This window comes from Gigantopelta aegis, chromosome 10 (assembly GCF_016097555.1).
Source record: "Gigantopelta aegis isolate Gae_Host chromosome 10, Gae_host_genome, whole genome shotgun sequence".
In the NCBI taxonomy this organism is placed as follows: Eukaryota; Metazoa; Mollusca; class Gastropoda; order Neomphalida; family Peltospiridae; genus Gigantopelta; species Gigantopelta aegis.
Genome location: NC_054708.1, coordinates 46552840 through 46572697, shown reverse-complemented (window position 1 = coordinate 46572697; position 19858 = coordinate 46552840). Strand labels below are relative to the sequence as shown.

Genomic DNA, 19858 nt, shown 5'->3' with positions numbered 1-19858 from the left:
AAGCATTAACATTTTATGATTTTTAAGACCCCTGTTGTTAGAATTTGTTTTCAATTATTATATTCGATCTGCAAAAGGTACGCTACATTTTTGTGCCTCTGTTGTAGTGAATAGTTTTTATAATCCATTCTTAAATTTTTTAAATAATTTTGAGTGTATAAATTGTGATAATTAAGAATCAATTCGTTAAACAAATTATATTTTTTAACTATTCACTGGTATAAACGTAATGCCTATCAGTAATGACATCAAGTGTTAGCGATGTGTGTTGATAAAACGCAGACCGGACCACAATGCTTGACAAATTGAATTTTTCCTTTTAAAAACATATTAAACTTCGACAACTGTGCATAGTTAAGACACATATTTGTTTTCATATAGTGGCATTAAAAATGGAAAATGACGAATCGCACATGCGTGCTACGACACTTTTTGCAAACGCATGCGCCTGAACGCAGTTAGAAACGTCACACTCTTTCCTGTTTACCGGAGGGTGTTTCACTTTTCTTTACTAGAATATATTTGCTTTACGTCCACATTGTTGATTTTTCACGTTAATTGGTTGCAATCTATTTTGTTTCACGTATAGTAGTTCAAAAATGTAGAATAGTATTTCCGTAAATATCTCATTCGTGTTTATGTCGTTAGGTGACATCCCCAATATTATTATTATTATTATTATTATTAACCATAGCACCCCCGGTGTTATTGATAGGGGTATATTTATAGCAAGCCAAATTGGAACTCGTTTGCTCTTACATGCTTGTAATGAGTTTGTAGAACATTTTAAAGTTGTAAAAACTCTCAACTCAAATTCGGCGCCATTTGTCTTTTTTGTTTGTATTATTCTTCACTTGCTGGAAGCACCAGCCACTGGTAACGGTACGACTAACGTTGTAGATTATCTTTAAAAATTACTTTCATCCTGCCTGGTGGCATAACATAACAATTTTAAGATTTTCGAGTAAATTATGCATTTATGATTCAGATGTTGGTTTAATTATCACAAGTAAATGTCAGAATAACTAAACATGACCCTTGCAGCTATAACATTTTAAAGGTTATTGAGGTTAGCCGATTGCTTCTGAATGGTGGAAACGACCAAAGATTTCCCCGAGCGTAAACATGGTGTTACAGTGGATACTCACCCATAAATTTATTACTACCGGATATTGTAGCACATATACATTTAAACGGTGAGAATAATTTAAAATAACAAAATTATCAAAACAATATATAATCAAGAACCTACATTTATACCAATATATGCATTTAGAACTGCTTACCAATGAGGTTTTGTCCATTTTATACTATTTATAGGAGCTTATTAAACATGGGTTAATGTTAAATGGAATACACCGGCAAAACTTATTTTGGACTTTCAGCTTATGTGTATCACAAGTATGCAAAATTTACTGATTTGTTGACATTGAACCTGAATCTGTTTGACTCAGTTTGTCATCTTACATTGTACAATATTTGGTAGCTAGATGGACATCCATTTCTGCAATGCCATTGCCTTTTTAAAGTGCAATAAGACTTTAGATCACAGGCCGTGACTTCTAGAAATTATCTAGACTATACTAGTCTATAGACCTTCCTTAGGTCGACGACCCTTGCACACTATAAATATAACATATCCAACGGGGTTTTTTTTTTATATGAGGTATTTGACAAAAGGTACTTTTTATTTCATTTATCTTTTAAAATTTAAACAATATTGTGTCCACAATTATGAAAAATAAAAACATACCAACCTATAGTTCATCTAGCCCGAGTACTCTGACTGTAAGAGAGCTAGACGGACATTTGGACATAAATACGCTCTCATTACAGTCAGAGACCAACCTATGTATATTTTTGGCAATTCCTGACTACCAAACGGTAGGCAAAGATTCCCGCTCTAATACCACAACAATCCTATGTTTGACGTCAAATACCTTTACATCGATCATTTTCGAGTTAACTGATACAAAAAAATCCACATATTAATCACTAATACATAAACTACAGAAAGAAACCCGACAGCACCCACATTCAGCTACGCTTCGTGACACTCCGTCGCAACAATTACAACCCTGTATAGCTGTTTGACAGTAATGCTAATATGAATAAATGTTGTCATCAAGATTTGGGCATTTTCATTTATTTCGGGCAAAAAGCAGCCTGCCCCCCATTTCTCAAAAATTAGAAATTGTAGGCCTATGGTTATATAATAATGCACATGTATGTGGTCATTTCATATTGAGTCCTTATCTGGAAATATGTTCTGCTGAACATTTTAAATATACTGTAATACAGTGAAACCTCTCTAAACTGGACACCCTCAAGACCAAGTAAAATGTCAGGTTTTTAGAGGTATTCGGTTTAGAGAGGTTAAGTTCTGTACTGATTTTAAAAAATAGGACCATGAAAAATGTCCAGTTTAGGGGGAATTCCGGTTTATAGAGGGTCCGGTTTTGAGAGGTTTCACTGTATATCCAAAAATATAAGGTATTCCAAATAGTCTGAGCCTATACACTAAGCCTAGTGTTTGAATTGAACAAATAACCAGGACCTGATATTTCACATTACAGCCAGAATGTTGTCTGTCTGGAACAGGGCTCACACTTAATGAGGGCAACAATGATAATTGCTACCATTGTGACATGAATTGTCATAGGTCAGGGAGGGCAGTTTTTTGCTGTTGGATAAATAGAGTATTATACATGAGTAGCCATTAGATACCATTTATCTCACAACGAGTTGTTTTAAAATGTATCCAACGAGAGAAAGTGAGTTTGATACGTTTTTAAACAACGAGTTTTGAGATATATGGTATCTAACAGACACGAATGTATTATTCGATTTCTTACATATCCTCAAAAATCATGTTTTAAGCAAATTTTAACATCTTTTTCTACTAAAAGTTATTTACAACTGTTGCACTTGTAACTAACTTTCATGTCACAGACCCATAATTGTCAGGTTAACTATACATGTACGTCACAATGTAATCGATTTCCATCGTGTAGTTTTTCATTGAATGTATGGCAGTAGTGACCTAGTCATCACCTAGGAGCAGCCAATCGTATGTCTTGAAAAATAACGCATGGTGTTCTCACCAATGTGTGTAAGAAAAATATGTATTATTGCTGTCTGTTGAAGGGGTAATTTTTGGATTTTATATTTGTTGCTGTGGGCCGGCTCAAAAACCGTCAGCGAGCATTTTGCCTATGGCAGTTCTTAAGTTCAGTTTCTGCTAGAACATATTTGATTGATAATGGCCTAATAAACACCGGGAGTTTAGAATACTGTACTACTATTTGTGTACCATGCATTAAATAAGATTATCAGAGGTTGAAATACTGCCATCCAGACCAGTTTAATTGAGCTGGTCATCATCACCATGTGCCGGAAAATGTGTTTGCATGTCGGACTGCCAATTATTTTATCTTTTTAGTCATACATTAGTCAATCATGTTTGATCTGGTAGGTTTGGATTCGGGCCAGCAGGAATTTTAGCAGGTTTTAACCCCTGATTATCATCACCATCATCATCATCATTATTTATTATTCACCAAATAATTCTCCTATATTTTTGTATATATTTTACTTTTTAATCTCATGAATAGAACCGAGGATAGTATTTGGATTTATAATGATCAGGGGCATCGCAGACTGTATGGCCGGCCGTACCACTTTTGTGTGTGGGTTATATTTGTTATATCTGCGAAAATATCCTTACAAGTAATTTGAAAGACGAGTCTAGCAACCATAAGCTGTACCACTATTTTTTACTGTGCTGCCCCTGATGATATATATATATATATTTTTATGATTCACATGAAAATGTATTTTATGTATTGAGAATTATTTACAAATTACAGTTCTGTATATTACGGCTGAGTAAGACAACCAGTGCACTATGGGGTCAGCACTGTCAACATTTCTTGAGCTGTATGATGATGCAAAGACAACATTGAAATGGAAGGATGTTCTGAAATTGATGGGCCTGGTAACAACTTCATGGTATATCTACAAAATAATGTTGAGACCATTTGTGTCACCTCTAAGAAAGGTAATACATTTTTCATTAAAAATATTTTGTAATACATGTATGTACATGGAGTATCACAAGTTTGGGTTCATCTCATCTGTTATAGCTAAAAAAAAAGGGTACATGGTTCGACTGCTGTATTGGCTCCCACTGAGAGTGAGTTTTAACGACTCAATGGGTAGGTGTAAAATCACTACACCCTCTTCTCTCTCACTAACCACTAACCACTAACCCACTGTCCTGGACAGACAGCCCAGATAGTTAAGGTGTGTGCGCAGGACAGCGTGTTTGAACCTTAGCTGAATATAAGCATGAAAATAAATTGAAATGAAATGAAATGAATGGTGCATGTTTAATTATTTTTTATAATTAATTTAAAAGAAGTAAGTAAATATATAAGTAAACTTAAAAGTAATATTTGAATATATGTATGTGGTCCATAAACTAATGTATGTATACTAAAAGGCAAAAGTTATTGTGACACACAAAAGACAAAGATAATTGATGATAAGTTTTTACTGCCGTGTATGAAACGTTATAACACGGAAAGAGAAATGTCCGAAGGTATGGGAACATCACTAGAGGGGGTCCAGAGCGACGTTCACACAGTCAGTAGTGAGTGTGTCCACCTTGAGCATCTCATTGAGGTCACTAAACTCTGGAGAAAGGGATGGTATGGGCTGTGAGCGTTGCTGGCTGGAACCTGTTTCGCAGATACGTGGTTTGGATCCATGTGTGTTGGCGGGAGGTTGTCATGGGTGGTCAGCCGCTATGGGGATGGTCCCTGACCTGGTTGTTTTGTTGATATTGTTGCCATAAGTGCCATATGGTGTTTCTGTGGACATTGAATTGACGTGCAACATCACACTGCGAGGTCCCAGATTCAAGCATCCCTATGACTCGCCATCTGTCACCTTCACTGAGGCGTGGTATGACGAAATTGCATCAAACAGTTCACTAATCTGGACTTCTGAAGGCTGCACAGAGTGACAATGATTTGCGACTGAATGTCTGGCCTTTTATGGTGAACACTGGACAGCATTTCTCCCGAATATTCCATGTTTCTTGCACAAAGCATGCAATCACTGCAACAACTGCTCGGTTGCATTTCTTTGAGCTGTTTCATGTACATTTTCTCTGGTTTACATCCATAAATCCATTCACAAATTTATTACTCCAAACAATCCATGTCACAATAACTTTTGCCTTTGAGTTTGTAACCAACAAGTGTTAAATAATATATTACATGATACTATTAAAGCTATTATTATTATGTGTGCATTGTTTTCCTGGAGGTAGTAGACCAGTGTACCATGACTGGTATATCAAAGGCCAAGGTATGTACTGTCCTGTCTGTGAGAAAGTGCATATAAGAGATCCTTTGCTGCTAATGGAAATATGTAGCAGATTTCCACTAAGACTACAAGTCTAAAATTATGAAATGTTTGACATCCAGTAGCCGATGATTAATAAATCCATGTGCTCCAGAGGTGTCATTAAACAAAATAAATCAACATTTAAAAAATTATTTAAAAAAAAATTCTTGTATGAAAATTATGATACATTTTAACAAAAGTTGCTGTTTTGTTATAAATAAAAAGTATAACAATGTTTAAGATTCCGGTTCTAATTAAAAATATATTTTAGGTTCCTGGTCCACCATTTCGGCCAATTGTGGGCAACATGTTCGATGCTCTAAAACAGGAAGCAATGACCAATACAATCAAGTAAGAATTATGGCATGTTTAAGAGGGAAAACGCTTTCAATCAATTTGACTGGTTTTCATCATATTATATCTTATCACAATCATTTAATGTTGGATGCAAAGACCAGTCTAGTGAGTTATCACAAGCACCTTTCCTCCTGAACGTGCCTCAGGCTTTATCTCATTTATAAATACATTGTTATTATTAATATGCATATCGATGATGCTGCAATTCAGAATGGAATTGTTTGTCTGTTTTATACCAGTTTAGGACAATTGCCAGTTAATGAAGTTAAAAAAATGTCTGAATCTGGATAACAATGGGAGCAGTTGACTCCACTCCCTTACAGCTCTCCCGTCTTTATTTAATCTTTTATAAAAAAAAAAACCCTCAGTAAATACATGCTCATGCATTTGAAAGAAACTGTTGAAAATAATTTCTTTTCATACATTACCTGACCTATAGCACAAATATCCCAACAGCCAATGAAATACCATAGGTCAGAGGTCAGGCTAAATATTTATTTTCATATTACAGTGAAACCTCTCGAAACCGGACCCTCTGTAAACCGGAATTTTCCCCAAACTGGACGTTTTTCGTAGTCCCTTTTTAACTATCTGTACAGAAGAGAACCTCTCTAAACCTGATACCTCTTAAAACCAGACTTTTAGAGGACTTTCACTGTACCACTTTTTTATCTTTTTTTTTTATCAAATAGACTGTTGATTAATGTTTATGTTTTGTTCACTTGCAGTTGGATGAAACTTTACAAAAGTCGGTTTATTAGGTTCTACTTTTTGTTTGGCCAGGAAAGATTGTTGGTTGCTGATCCTGATATTATCAAATACATCAATGTTACAAACAGCAAGAATTATGTTCGCCAAACAACGTAAGAATTAAAAAATTATGTTTCATTTAAAAAGTGTGTTTTGTTTAACAACACCACTAGAGCACATTGATTTATTAATCATCATTTAATGGATGTCAAACATTTAGTAATTATGACATATAGTCTTAGAGAGGTAACCTACATTGTTTCATTAGTAGCAAGGGATCTTTTATTTGCACATCCCATGGACAGGATAGCACATACCACAGCCTTTGCTATGCCAGTTGTGGTGAACTGGCTGGAATGAGAGATAGCCCAGTGGGTCCACCAATGGGGATTAATCCCAGATCGACTGCACATCAGGTGAATGCTTTACCATTGTTCTACGTCCTGCCCTCTGATTATATTAGGCAGTGTTTTTGTCAGAAAGAAAATTTTGGGTATGGCGCTATGGAATTCAATGCAACCACAGGCAACAGGGGGTATGAGGGGCCTTCCCCAAAAAGAAAATGGGATAAATTTAAGGTTATCATACATTAACAATAAGAGTAATTAATTTTGTCAAAAAGTTAACATTTAAAAAAAAAATTCTGCCAGAAAATTTGGGTATGGTGCCATATCCACTTTATCCTCTGGCAGAAATCCTCTTAGGGTACCTGTTTTACCATACTATGGAGATGTGAATATATGATGTGTTTGTGGCAGTTACTAGTTTTACGATACTATGGAGATGTGAATATATGATGTGTTTGTGGCAGTTACTAGTTTTACGATACTATGGAGATGTGAATATATGATGTGTTTGTGGTAGTTACTAGTTTTATACTCACCAGGCACATGATCATGGTAAGACTGTCTGCCAGAAATTAATTTGAGGGTAATTATTAAAAAAAAGAAGCTGACCATAATGCTCATATTAGGGAGATGTCGGTTTGAAATTGGACACTGCATTTCATGCACTTTGACACATTCTGACAACAGTTCTCTTATATGATCTAACTAAAACTACAATGTTACCCAGGATTCATATTCATTAATTGCAACATTTTAGTGTAAATATAATATTATTTTCCCTTGGTATCGTCTGGCAAAAACACTAAAGTTTCCTTTGGTATATCATCTGGCAAAAACACTGAATGTGGGTGATGGGGTGGGGGTTATGGCCATATGAATGAAATCCCATTTGGCAAGATGTTTGAAAATATTTAATATTAGCCATAAGCAGTCTATTTCATTACAAAAATGAATCCCTTTTAAAAAAAAATTCGTAAATCAGTTCGTGCATTATTACAGGTATATGTTTTTTTTCTCTTTCAGACTAAATCTGTTGGATGGTATGGCTAATGACTTTGTCCTAAATCTGAATGGTTCAGCACACCATGCATTACGAAAACTGCTAAATCCAGCTTTTAAACTTAAAGTTGTTGAAGGTAACAAGTTTTGTTTATTTATTTTCACTTCAATAAGCATCCATCCAAGGCAGTATTAGAATGTGACCTCTCAAAACAGAGTTGACTGATTAAAACAATTCAGTCTGTATATTAGTTGACAAAGAAGAATTATAATGAAACAGCATCTTAAGACAGGTACTTGCTTAAAAGAGGTGGTCACTCAGTTTTGACTCCATATAAATGTAAAATACAAAATATTTGATTATATTCTAATCTTGTAAGGAGTATTCAAGAGATTTATTGTTAAACTGAAAACAGAATTAGAAAATCAACTTGTCTATATTTTTTAGGTCACCAGAGTCAACGGTTCGAGTGACCTATTGCAATCTGTTTTTCGTCTGTCATTGTATGACGTGCATTGTCTGTCATCCATCTTTTGCCCATAAGAAATTAGACAGTTTTTGCAAAGATGTATTAATTGTAGATGTATTTCAGACTTTGTGCCAACCTATGTTGAGCTTTCTGAGAAGTTGGTTTCACTGTGGAATCAAAAAATAATGAAGTTGGGAGAACCAACGGTGGTGGAGGCACAGACATGTTTGGCTGGACTGGTAAGAAACTCCTTACCGTGCCGGTATATCTTTGCCTTTAAGATGAATTTGTTTCATCAAAATATAATTTTTTATCTTGGGGTGATCGTCTTATAAAATGAGTTGACTTATACATAGGTCAGTAAATAAATTAAGTTTTCTAGGCTTGAAATTAGGGATCATTACATTTCATTTTAACTTCATATTCATATTTATATTCAGTTAAAGTTCAAGCACACTGTCCAGGGCACACACTTAAACTATCAGGGCTGTCCACATGCTCACTGAACCATAAAAAACTTGCTTCGAGTGGTGCCTGATTCTGAATGCAGTACCTACTAACCATAAGTTTAATGGCTTATTCACTATGCCACTGTGTACTAAGACTAGATTTAGCCAAGAGTTCAGACTTTTATTATATGCTTGTTAATTAAAGCCTGAGTCCAAGCTTATCAGTTTTGTTGTCTGAGATATAGGCATTACTTTTCTGATGGCGGTGGTGATGGAAACAGCATCAACTTTTCATTTTAAGTTTTGCATTTCAATAACTTTCTCACAAACTGGGTCAGTGAAACTTGGTGTAGGCTATAGTTGCACCTATGGATGTTCATTAACAGTGTGCCAAAAGAAGTTATGGAAAGTGAGACATTTAATACTGCAGAATTCTTGTGTATACATGGGAGCCTGTTCATTGAGAACAGGCATTTTTGCTGTCTAATAGGGGGCGGGATTTAGCTCAGTTGGTTGAGTGCTCGCTTGAGGTGTTTGCGTCACAAGATTGAACCATGTCGGTGGATCCATTCAACTGATTGTTTTTTTCTCTCGTTCCAACCAGTGCACTACCACTGGTCAGATGCCATGGTATGTGCTTTACTGTCTGTTGGAAAGTGCATACAGAAGATCCCTTTCTACATTAGGAAAAATGTAGCAGGTTTCCTCTGATGACCACGTGTTAGAATTACCAAATGTTTGATATCCAATAGTTGATGATTAACTAATCAATGTGCTCCAGTGGTGTTGTTAAACAAAAACAAACTTTAAACTTTTTGCTGTCTAATATGACTTTCATTTAATAAAATAATTGACCGGCCTCGGTGGCGTCGTGGTTAGGCCATCGGTCAACAGGCTGGTAGGTGCTGGGTTCAGATCCCAGTCGAGGCATGGGATTTTTAATCCAGATACCGACTCCAAACCCTGAGTGAGTGCTCCACAAGGCTCAATGGTTAGGTGTAAGCCACTTGCACCGACCAGTGATCCATAACTGGTTCAACAAAGGCCATGGTTTGTGCTATCCTGCCTGTGGGAAGCGCAAATAAAAAATCCCTTGCTGCTAATCGGAAAGAGTAGCCCATGAAGTGGCGACAGCGGGTTTCCTCTCAAAATCTGTGTGGTCCTTAACCATATGCCTGAGGCCATATAACCGTAAATAAAATGTGTTGAGTGCGTCGTTAAATAAAACATTTCTTTATTTAATAAAATAATTACACAATGAGTGGGTAAGAGGCAGTTCAGCTATCTACTCTGATTTATTATTAATGAAATAAATACAGAAGCCTTGAGTTACAATATTATTCATCATTCAGTTTGGACACTTAAAACAAGGTTATTAACCACAGTACACTTAGTTATCTATCTATAAAATGTACATAATATACTTTCCATGTGGAGAATTACTTGAAAACATGCATATTTAATTTTTATGGAAGTTAACTCCAAACCCTGCAATTAAGAAAATGTCTATGACAAAAAAAACCATGCAATGGAAAATTTTTTGAATATACATGTATCTCACAGCAACAAAAGTGCCGTGGGGAATTTAAAAAATCAACAACAATCTCCATGGCATTGCCAATTGCTGTGGGCATTTGCAGGGATTGTAACTGACTACAATAATGAAAATATGTTTTGTTATGTTGTATTTGATATGGTTTCAGACACTGGACATCATATGTAAGTGTGGGTTCGGCTACGACATGAAGGCCATTGAGAAGCCACAAGAGGCTGGTGTGTATGCCTTCAAGAGAATGCTTTTTGGGTCACGAATCAGGTAAGTCTTAATCTCATTTGAAAAACCCCCAACGATTCTGTGAACATTAAATGTGATCTGCTATTCACTGTTTAACCTTCATCCATGTGTGTTTCCACTCATCTGTCTGTCCATACATCTATTTCTCTTTCCAGCTAGTTTACCACAACTGGTACATCAAACGCCATGGTATGTGCTATCCTGTCTATCCTTGCTGCTAATCGAAAAGACTAGTCCATGAAGTGGCGACTGCGAGTTTCCTCCCTCAATATCTGTATGGTCCTTAACCATATGTCTGATGCCATATAACTATAAATAAAATGTGTTGAGTGTGTTGTTAAATAAAAACATTTCCTTCCTTCCTTCCTTTTAATCCAACCAGTTAACCTACAAATCCACCCTTTTATTGACTCTTGTATGCATACATGTATCCATCCTTTCTACCATCAATGCAGTAATCTACCCAGTATGTTCATCTGTTTATCTTTCAATGCATCCATCCAGTTGTCATCCATCTATTGAACCCATTCCCAAATTCATCCAGTTGCTGTTGGCCCAACCATCCATCAACCTGTCATCCATTTATCCATCCATCCAGTCCCCATTCATACATCCATCAATCCATCAACCCATCGTCCATCCATCCAGTTCCCATCCATTCATCCATCAATCGTCCATCCATTCATCCATCCATCCATTCATCCATCCATTTATTTGCCATCCAGGGGCATCCACCCAACCTTCCATTAACCCATCACCCATCAATCCAACCATCAATCCATCCATCCATCCATCCCACCCACCCTCCCTCCCTCCATCCAGTTTCCTATCATCCATCCATCCTTTCATCCATCCATTCATCAATTAATTAATATTTCAATGCATCAACAAATTGTTTTTGTATGATTGTAAATTCTTTCTTTCATTTCAGACTGACTAATATGATTCCATTTTTCTCATATTTGCCTTCAAAGGAAAAAACTCAATTCAAAGAAGACGCTCAGCTGTTCAAGTGAGATTCACTTAATAGTTCTACCTTTGTCTTTATTAAAATGTTTTGCAACATAATGTAATGGAAAGGATTTTTTTTTTTTTTTTATATAGTGTCTTTTTATTTAAAATTAAACAACATTCAAAATTCCTTTTTCCCAAAAAATTGCAAAAATAAATGCTAATATTTTTATATTTAGGAGATAACTATATTGAGTTTTTAGATTTGCGGGTGTTATTTTCTATTTGATCCCGCAATGTCATTTTTGATCAAATAGAATAGAATAGAACAGATGTTTAACGACACCCCAGCATGAAAAATACATTGGCTATTGGGATTTTTGACTGAAGGCGTTAGCCTGAGGTAAAAAATGAAACATTTCCAGGCATCAAATAGACAATAACACCCACAAATCTAAAAACTCAATATGGTTATGTCCATTGTAAACTAAATAATCTTTCTACGGAACTAACTGTATATTTGTTATTTCTTGACAAAAATACCTGACTACAATCTAACTGTTGACCCTTGAATCATCAACTTTGACTGTTCCAATTGCTATGATGTCACTTTCTAATGCTGTCATTAGCTTTCCAGGTGTTATTTTCATTTGATCCCCTAAAAAGAATGTAATTGACCAATCACAATACAGAACACACTAGCCATCAGTTTACAATTCTTTTTACACCACTCTCCGAATGGGTGGGATGTAGGTCAGTGGTAGAAAACCTCACCCTCAGTAAGCTTGGATTCCCCCCATCCCAACCAGTGCCCCATGACTTGTACATCAGAGGCCATGGTATGTACTGTCCTGTCTATTGAAAACTGCATAATTATAAAAGATCACTTACTGCTTTTATAGAATGAAAGTCATCTCTCTCTCTCTCTCTCTCTCTCTCTCTCTCTCTCTCTCTCTCTCTCTCTCTCTCTCTCTCTCTCTCTCTCTCTCTCTCTCTCTCTCAACAAGTGTAGAAATAGCCTTATGTTAGACACCAAATAGCCATAGGTTAATATTATCTTCTGAGGTGTTCGATGTATTTCTGTGGTTTGTTTTCCACCTCGAAGTGTCAAATGCACTGAACAACAATTTAAAAAACATCTGTATGGATTGTATTTCCAGATCAACGATAATGAAGGTTATCACACAGCAAAAGCAACTGTTCAAGGATAATCCTCAGTACACGAGTAAGAAATTTAGTTTCAGAAGTCTATAGCAAGATTTATTGATTTTACGTCCTCATAGAAAGGCCATTTTTAACATAACAAAAGAAAGCATCTAGATTTGATTTTTTCAAACATTACTGTAACAGTAACTATGCTTATTCCCAGATGAAAAGGCCAGCATAACCACCTACTTTTTAAGACCCTGTACAGTTTATCTAGATTTTTTGTCCATTTTCTTTCCTGTTTACAAAAGGTTTAATTTCTTTATGCCTTAATAGCAAAATAAATTGTTATTTAAATGATTAATTAGTACAACCCTCACTCAAAATAAATTCCCAACACCAGTATGAGAATGCTGAAAGTAGGCTGTTGAGATCCACTTCTAGGGAACCAGAGCATTTGTTTTTTGTTTTACTTAACAGACCTCAATGGAAACAAGAATCTTCTGGCCACTCTGCTGCTGGCTCATGATGAGAAGGATGAGGGCATTACAGATGAAGTGATTTTTGCCAATATTGCTGGATTCATGTTCGCTGGTTTTGAGGTGAGGAGTTCAATTTTAAAACACAATGTTTGATTTCTATTACAGTACTACATATGACTCGGTGGGTGGGACGTAGCCCAGTGGTGAAGCGCTCGCTTGATGTGCGGCCGGTTTAGGATTGATCCCCATCGGTGGCCCGATTGGGCTATTTCTTATTCTAAAGGCCATGATATGTACTATCCTGTCTGTGGGATGGTGCATATAAAATATCCCTTGCTGCTAATCGAAAAGAGCAGCTCATGAAGTGGCGACAGCAGGTTTCCTCTCTCAGTATCTGTGTGGTCCTTAACCATATGTTTGATGCCATATAACCGTAAATACAATGTGTTGAGTGCGTCATTAAATGAAACATTTCCTTCCTTCCTTCTGTCATCCGGTAATTTTAACTTATTGAGCTTTGAAAGAACATTTGACCATCTGGTCTATTAATTGAATACCATAGCATATTAACCTTTGATAGGACATGCTGAAGAAAAAAACATTTTATTTAATGACACACACAACATATGTATTTATGGTTATATAGTCTCAGAGTTATGGTTAAGGTCTACACAGATACCGGTAATGAAAAAGGAAACCCACTGCAATCACTTCTTGGGGTACTGTGTTCAACTAACAACAAAGGATCTTTTTTTATGCACCATCCCACACAGAATAGTACATGCCACAGCCTTTGTTACACCAGTTGTGAAAAATACCTCAATGAGCCCACCAATGGGGGGATCCCACATTTTGACCCTTGGTAGAATATACTCACATTGTTATATCCTTGGTAGAACATTCTAACATCTGGAATAGATTAATAAATAAGGACCCTCCTCAGTGTGAACACTGTCAATGTACACTGAATGTGCACCACATTTTGGTGGATGGTGATCATCTGAAGCCGATGTTTTGGAATCTTTTAAATTCTACCCACAATTAATTTTAAGTTTTTAAAACACTTCCGATTTCTATACAAAGTTTTAAAATATACCCACCTTGATTTTTGTATTATATTATACGTTTCCACACAGCTCCTTACACTGCGGTATATAAATAATATTTATCATCCATTTAAGGCTTTTGTAGGAAATATCGCGGGCACTATAAATTGCGATATATCCTGTGATATTCTCCGCAGGAGATATTGCTTCTTATAATCTTGATTGATCAAATTTTAATTATAAGACAATATTTTGTTACGTCACTGTTTGTTTCAGTGCTAAACCCATCATTAGTGACGTCATGCCACTGCCGTTCTACTAGTTAACAAATTGCAATAGATGATAATGGATGATAAAAAGAATACCCCCTCGTGTCTTGTGATATAATTTATAAACACTCGATAAAAGTATAAAGGCTTTTATCAACTCATGCTGATAAATTATGATATCACAAGACACCCGGGGGGCAGTATCCTCTATATACTTACCTTTAGTGACACCAAATGTGCTGGAGTGTCGTTAAACATTCATTCATTATCATCTTAATAGATTATTCTAATATTGTGCCTCTTGATAGGATAGTCTAACATTTTGACCTTGTGCTACTATATAGGTGATGGTTTAGGTGCCACAAAGTTAGTAATTTGTATTATATACAAATACCTTATTTTTATATTGCAAAAAAATAAATCTTAAATCTTTTAATGAAGATGATTAAAATAGGTATTCTTGTTTTCATTCAGACTACCAGTCATGCTTTGACGTGGACTCTCTTGAACCTGGCACAGCACCTTGATTGTCAAGAAAAGGCTAGAAAAGAAGTGTTAGGACAAACACCCAAGGGTCAGACAGTCACTGTAAAAAAACTGGACCAAATGCCTTATGTGACTTGTTGCATAAAGGAATCTTTGAGGTATGTAATAAGAAATTGTCCAAAACAATAGTGCTTAAATTTGTGTATTAATTTGATCTCTATCATTTTTGTAGATGAAATTGAGAAAAACAAAGTTAAAGTCTGTTTTGTTTAATAACACCACTAGAGCACATTGATTTATTAATCATCGGCTATTGGATGTCAAACATTTGGTAATTTTGACATGTAGTCTTAATTAGAGAGGAAACCTGCAACATTATTCCATTAGTAGCAAGGGATCTTTTATATGCACCATCCCTGCTTCTTTATTCCATTGGTAGCAAGGGATCTTTGATATGCACCATCCCACAGGCAGGATAGCACATACTACAACCTTTGATATACCAGTCGTGATGCACTGGTTGCAACGAGAAATGGCCCAATGGGCTGACCAATGGGGATTGATCCCAGACTGACTGCGCATCAAGCGAGTGCTTTACCACTGGGCTACGGCCTGCCCTTCACAAAAACAAACGTCTGTGAAAAACACATTCTGGAATCCATACATCAAATACTGGATATTTTGTTTATAAATGACAGGAATGTTTGTTTACAAATACTTCAAGACATTTAGTCAGCAGCCACCAGTAATGAAACATTATAAAAAAATTTTTTTTTAATTTTAAAACTTTATTACCCCAGATCACTGGCAATGTCAAGGTTGTGATGCCTGGAGTCATTGTCTTACAATGTACAATAATAATAAAATTATAACATATTTCATATATACATGTACATGTATGCACACATACACATACATATAGATACACATGTACATACACACACACACACATACATACATACATATATATATATATATATATATATATATATATATATATATATACATACACATACATACATACATAGACATACACAGACATACATACATATATACATACATATATACATATACATGTACACATATACATACATATACTGGTATATACATACATACATATATGATACATAGGGTAGTTACATTCATTTCATTTGTCATCTATATTGCACAAGCATATCCATACATATTATAATTCAGTGGCATAGGCAGGATTTTGTATTGGGGGGGGGGGGGCACCTGTGTAGTGGGATATGACACAGGAACCTTTTTAATGTTATTAATAAGCGAAAAGGTAAAAATTGGGATTCGTGGGGGGGGGGGGGGGGCATGGCCCCCCCTGGCTACGCCACTGTTATAATTACTTTCCATTAAATTCTGATAAATTTTACTGTACTTGTTATTTCACACATAATAGCCAACTAAACATTTCCAATATGATAAATTAATTTTTCATTATTTTGATTACAGATTGTATCCACCTGTTACTGTGTTCTGGAGAACACCTGTACATGATGATCAAATAAATGGCTACTTTATTCCTAAAGGCACACCTGTTGGTATCAGTGTTGGAGCTCTTCACAGGTGAGGTTATCACTTAATGAGGACCTCTGCAAAAACTTAATAGCACTGGAAAAAAAACACTTTTTTTTTAATAATTGGAGAAAAGTCAAGATATTCAGCATTTTAAAGGGTGTTACTGTTATTTCATTGCCATAGTTTTTAACGGCAGATTATAAAAAGTAAATCCTCTTGGAAAGCAGGGAATATCAGGAACAAGGAAATCAGTTGGAATTTTATCATCAATCATTGGTTATAATCAAATGGCATCATCTAATTAACTTTCGATGATACATTTGAGTAGAATCATGTAAATATAAGAAAGGACCATGCACCTATTATGGTGCTGTTGTGTGTTGAATATAAGACACTATAAATGGCAAATTTTACCTTTAAAAACTATTTAATTTTCTTTTTCTTTATGTACACATAAAAACAAACCCCAACCCAGCACATTTACCTCAATTACATCATCTAAACTGGAGGAACAATTACAGAACTTTATCAGAACTTATTGCTATAAGACATAGGAATTCTGTAGTTGTACTGGTCTTTTGACTTATGACCCCTATCTCCATCAGCACATTAATATGGAGTTAACTTGGAGTTGGTGCACTGAAAAACTATATCCATATAAGAACTTTGCCTCCCAAGAAATTTTATATATTGTTATGTAATTACCAACACCTTATAAAAATGTTAAAATCAAGGATTCAGATAATATATCGATAAATTGTCAGATTCAACATAAATTGGATTATAAATTAAGTAAAACAAAAATTACTTTCTTTTGTTATCAATTCTAAAGTAATTAATTTATGGTCCATTCCAAAAATTATCAAATGGAGGAATGGGAGACAACTCCATTTTTTTTTTTTTAAGCCTGCAGGCTGGATGGGTCTACTGAATTGTTTATTTAACATGTGGATGATTTGGATGACATTTTACTTTAATGATCGGAATACAAACTAGTATGCAGTATTTAAAAAAAAAAAAAAAAAATTAATATGGTATTCTACAAGTAGGTTATGTTTCATTCATCGTGAATATATTTCATTGGGGTTTGCAGATTAGTAGTATTCTGTAGCTGGTGGATAGATTGTCAAACAAATTGTCTTCTCTTCACCTTTATCAAAATGGTTTTGTTTGACCTACTTTCAGATTGCCGGAGAACTGGGATGATCCCGATTCATTTAAGCCAGAGAGGTTTCTGGAGCAAATCAACCCATACAAGTTTATTCCTTTTGCCACTGGTCCCTACATGTGTATTGGTAACAAATTTTCCATGATGGAGTCCAGAGCAATTTTAGCTGTGCTTCTGCAGAATTTTAAGTTTGAAATGGTGCCGGACTACACATTCAGGCGTGAAGCAACTCCTATTATGCATCCAAGTCCTCCATTGATTCTTCGGGCGACAAGGGTGTAGTTCGGATGCAGGCAGTAGTTGACTGGTGTTTTTGTTCTTGGATAACAGTTGACTGGTATTCTTGGACAATACTAAAACATTACAATATGTGACATACAGGATTTAAAATGTATGTCTTGCTCACTGTGCAACATATATCCATGTGTATTGTTGTAAGGATGTTTACCACACAGTACTTTGATAGTCTAAATTAATAACTGTAAAAACAGTTTTTTATGTGTGGTTTTGTTTGTTTGGTGTTTTTTTTAAAGAAAACAAAAATGGCATAGTTCTGATTAAACAGTTATATTTGTACATATATAAAAGATACAGAACACTAGGTTTAATGCCAATCAGTGCATTGTATATTTAGAATATAGGTCAGTAGCACTAGTTATTTACATTTTTATCTAGCAGATACCAATAATTACTATTAATCACACTGTGCATTATTTGGAGAACCTTTTTATGTGCGACTGTTAAAAGTTTATTTGTACTCGCCATAACAATTTATTTAATAATTACCTGACAATAAATGTGTATAGTATCCATCATGCAATCATGTGAGATAGAAGTAATGTACAGCTGAGGTGACGGACATTTCAATCTGGGATGAGTCTTACCAAGGGTGGAAATTTCCACCACCAAGGCAGGGGACAATATTTTAAAATGATAGGCAACCAGAAGTCAGTTCACGTGAGTTTTATACGTAGGTAACCGATTGTTCAGTTAAGTGAATGTAGTTCTTGTAACGGACGAATTAGACCTACCTAATTGTAAAACACTACGGTTCTGTGCTACATTGGTGGTTCAAATGTATTTAAAAGCATAAACTGATTTTCACTTTCATTACTGATATATGGTACTTTTAATTTTATAATTAATTGTTAACCATGTAACCGATTGGTGGTTCTCGTGATTTTAAAGTTTCGTAACTGACACGCAAACAGAACGGTTCTCGTGAAATATTATGCCCTGCAAGGGTGTACTTTTTCTGTCCCACATGACTACATATGATTGATTGTTTTTCATTAATTCATTCAGTAATTAAACTTATGCTACATGAAGTGACTAAGATGGTTAAAAAAGTAAAAAGATTTAGATACACTATCATATTTGATGTTTGTTTCATGCATTAATTAAAATTTAATACTACAAATTAATGAGATAACTTTTATAATGCAGGTTTTAATAAAGTATCAACCTGAATCTGTTATCCAATGACTTTAGATCACCAAATGTGCATTTATAGTTTCATCCTTCATATTTATTCGGCTATTTTAACTCGTTTTTTCAATTTTGTTCTTCTGAGAAACACAGACCCCAATTATTAGGCAGTGTAAAATATTTTTAGTCCGTCTGTCATATGAGTGAATTTGCATTGAGCTGCGGTTAGGCACCTCCCTACAAGTAGTTTGGCCAGCTCATCCGTCTTTGGCAGTGATCCATATTAGTCTAGCCATTACCCTTTGACCAATCCAGCTTGGGTGACCCTACCATGAGTTGAAGCTCCCACTGGTATAGCTCTCCATGTCACTGCTGATAGTACTAAAACAAATAACTTCCGGCTGGGTCAAAGTTCGAGGTGCACATAACTTTTGATAGAGAAGTGAACACTTCAAGTCCTGTGATTGGTGATAAATGTGAGTTGGTTGTAAAAAAAAAAAAAAAAAAAATCTGGGCAAAAAATGTATGCAATTTTATTTCATCTAGTACTACTGTGTCAAGTAGCCTTGTGCTTGAAACATGTATGGGGTACCTATAAAAAAAAAAAAAAGTACTTGAATTGTGTGTGGAACTAGGGTAGTCTTAGACTTGGTCTAATTAAAATTAGCTGCACTGGTTAATTACTATTACCTGTGGATCTAACAGCACCCCGTTGGAGCTCATGTCCAGTTGACCTTTCATTCGACCAATCAAAACCTTACCTGCAA

At 35.4% G+C, this 19858-nt stretch overlaps 2 protein-coding genes across 2 annotated transcripts in view; one reads left to right on the top strand and one right to left on the bottom strand.

Moving 5' to 3' along the window:
* The window catches only part of LOC121384627 (breast cancer type 2 susceptibility protein homolog), a 41165-nt gene extending 40236 nt beyond the window's left edge, over nucleotides 1–929 (bottom strand). The window contains 1 exon segment of the mRNA XM_041515090.1: nucleotides 760–929. The gene's annotated coding sequence lies outside the window, so the exon portion shown is untranslated.
* Nucleotides 930–1361: 432 nt separating this feature from the next.
* Nucleotides 1362–19539, top strand: LOC121383999 (cytochrome P450 4d1-like). Its single transcript, XM_041514137.1, has 13 exons — nucleotides 1362–1401; nucleotides 3870–4060; nucleotides 5687–5766; nucleotides 6501–6635; nucleotides 7893–8005; nucleotides 8462–8577; nucleotides 10491–10603; nucleotides 11514–11594; nucleotides 12694–12758; nucleotides 13160–13281; nucleotides 14951–15120; nucleotides 16430–16543; nucleotides 17681–19539. Exons 2-13 carry the CDS (start codon nucleotides 3908–3910, stop codon nucleotides 17943–17945), a joined length of 1527 nt encoding a protein of 508 aa, XP_041370071.1. The 5' UTR covers nucleotides 1362–1401; nucleotides 3870–3907; the 3' UTR covers nucleotides 17946–19539.
* Nucleotides 19540–19858: the final 319 nt, after the last annotated feature.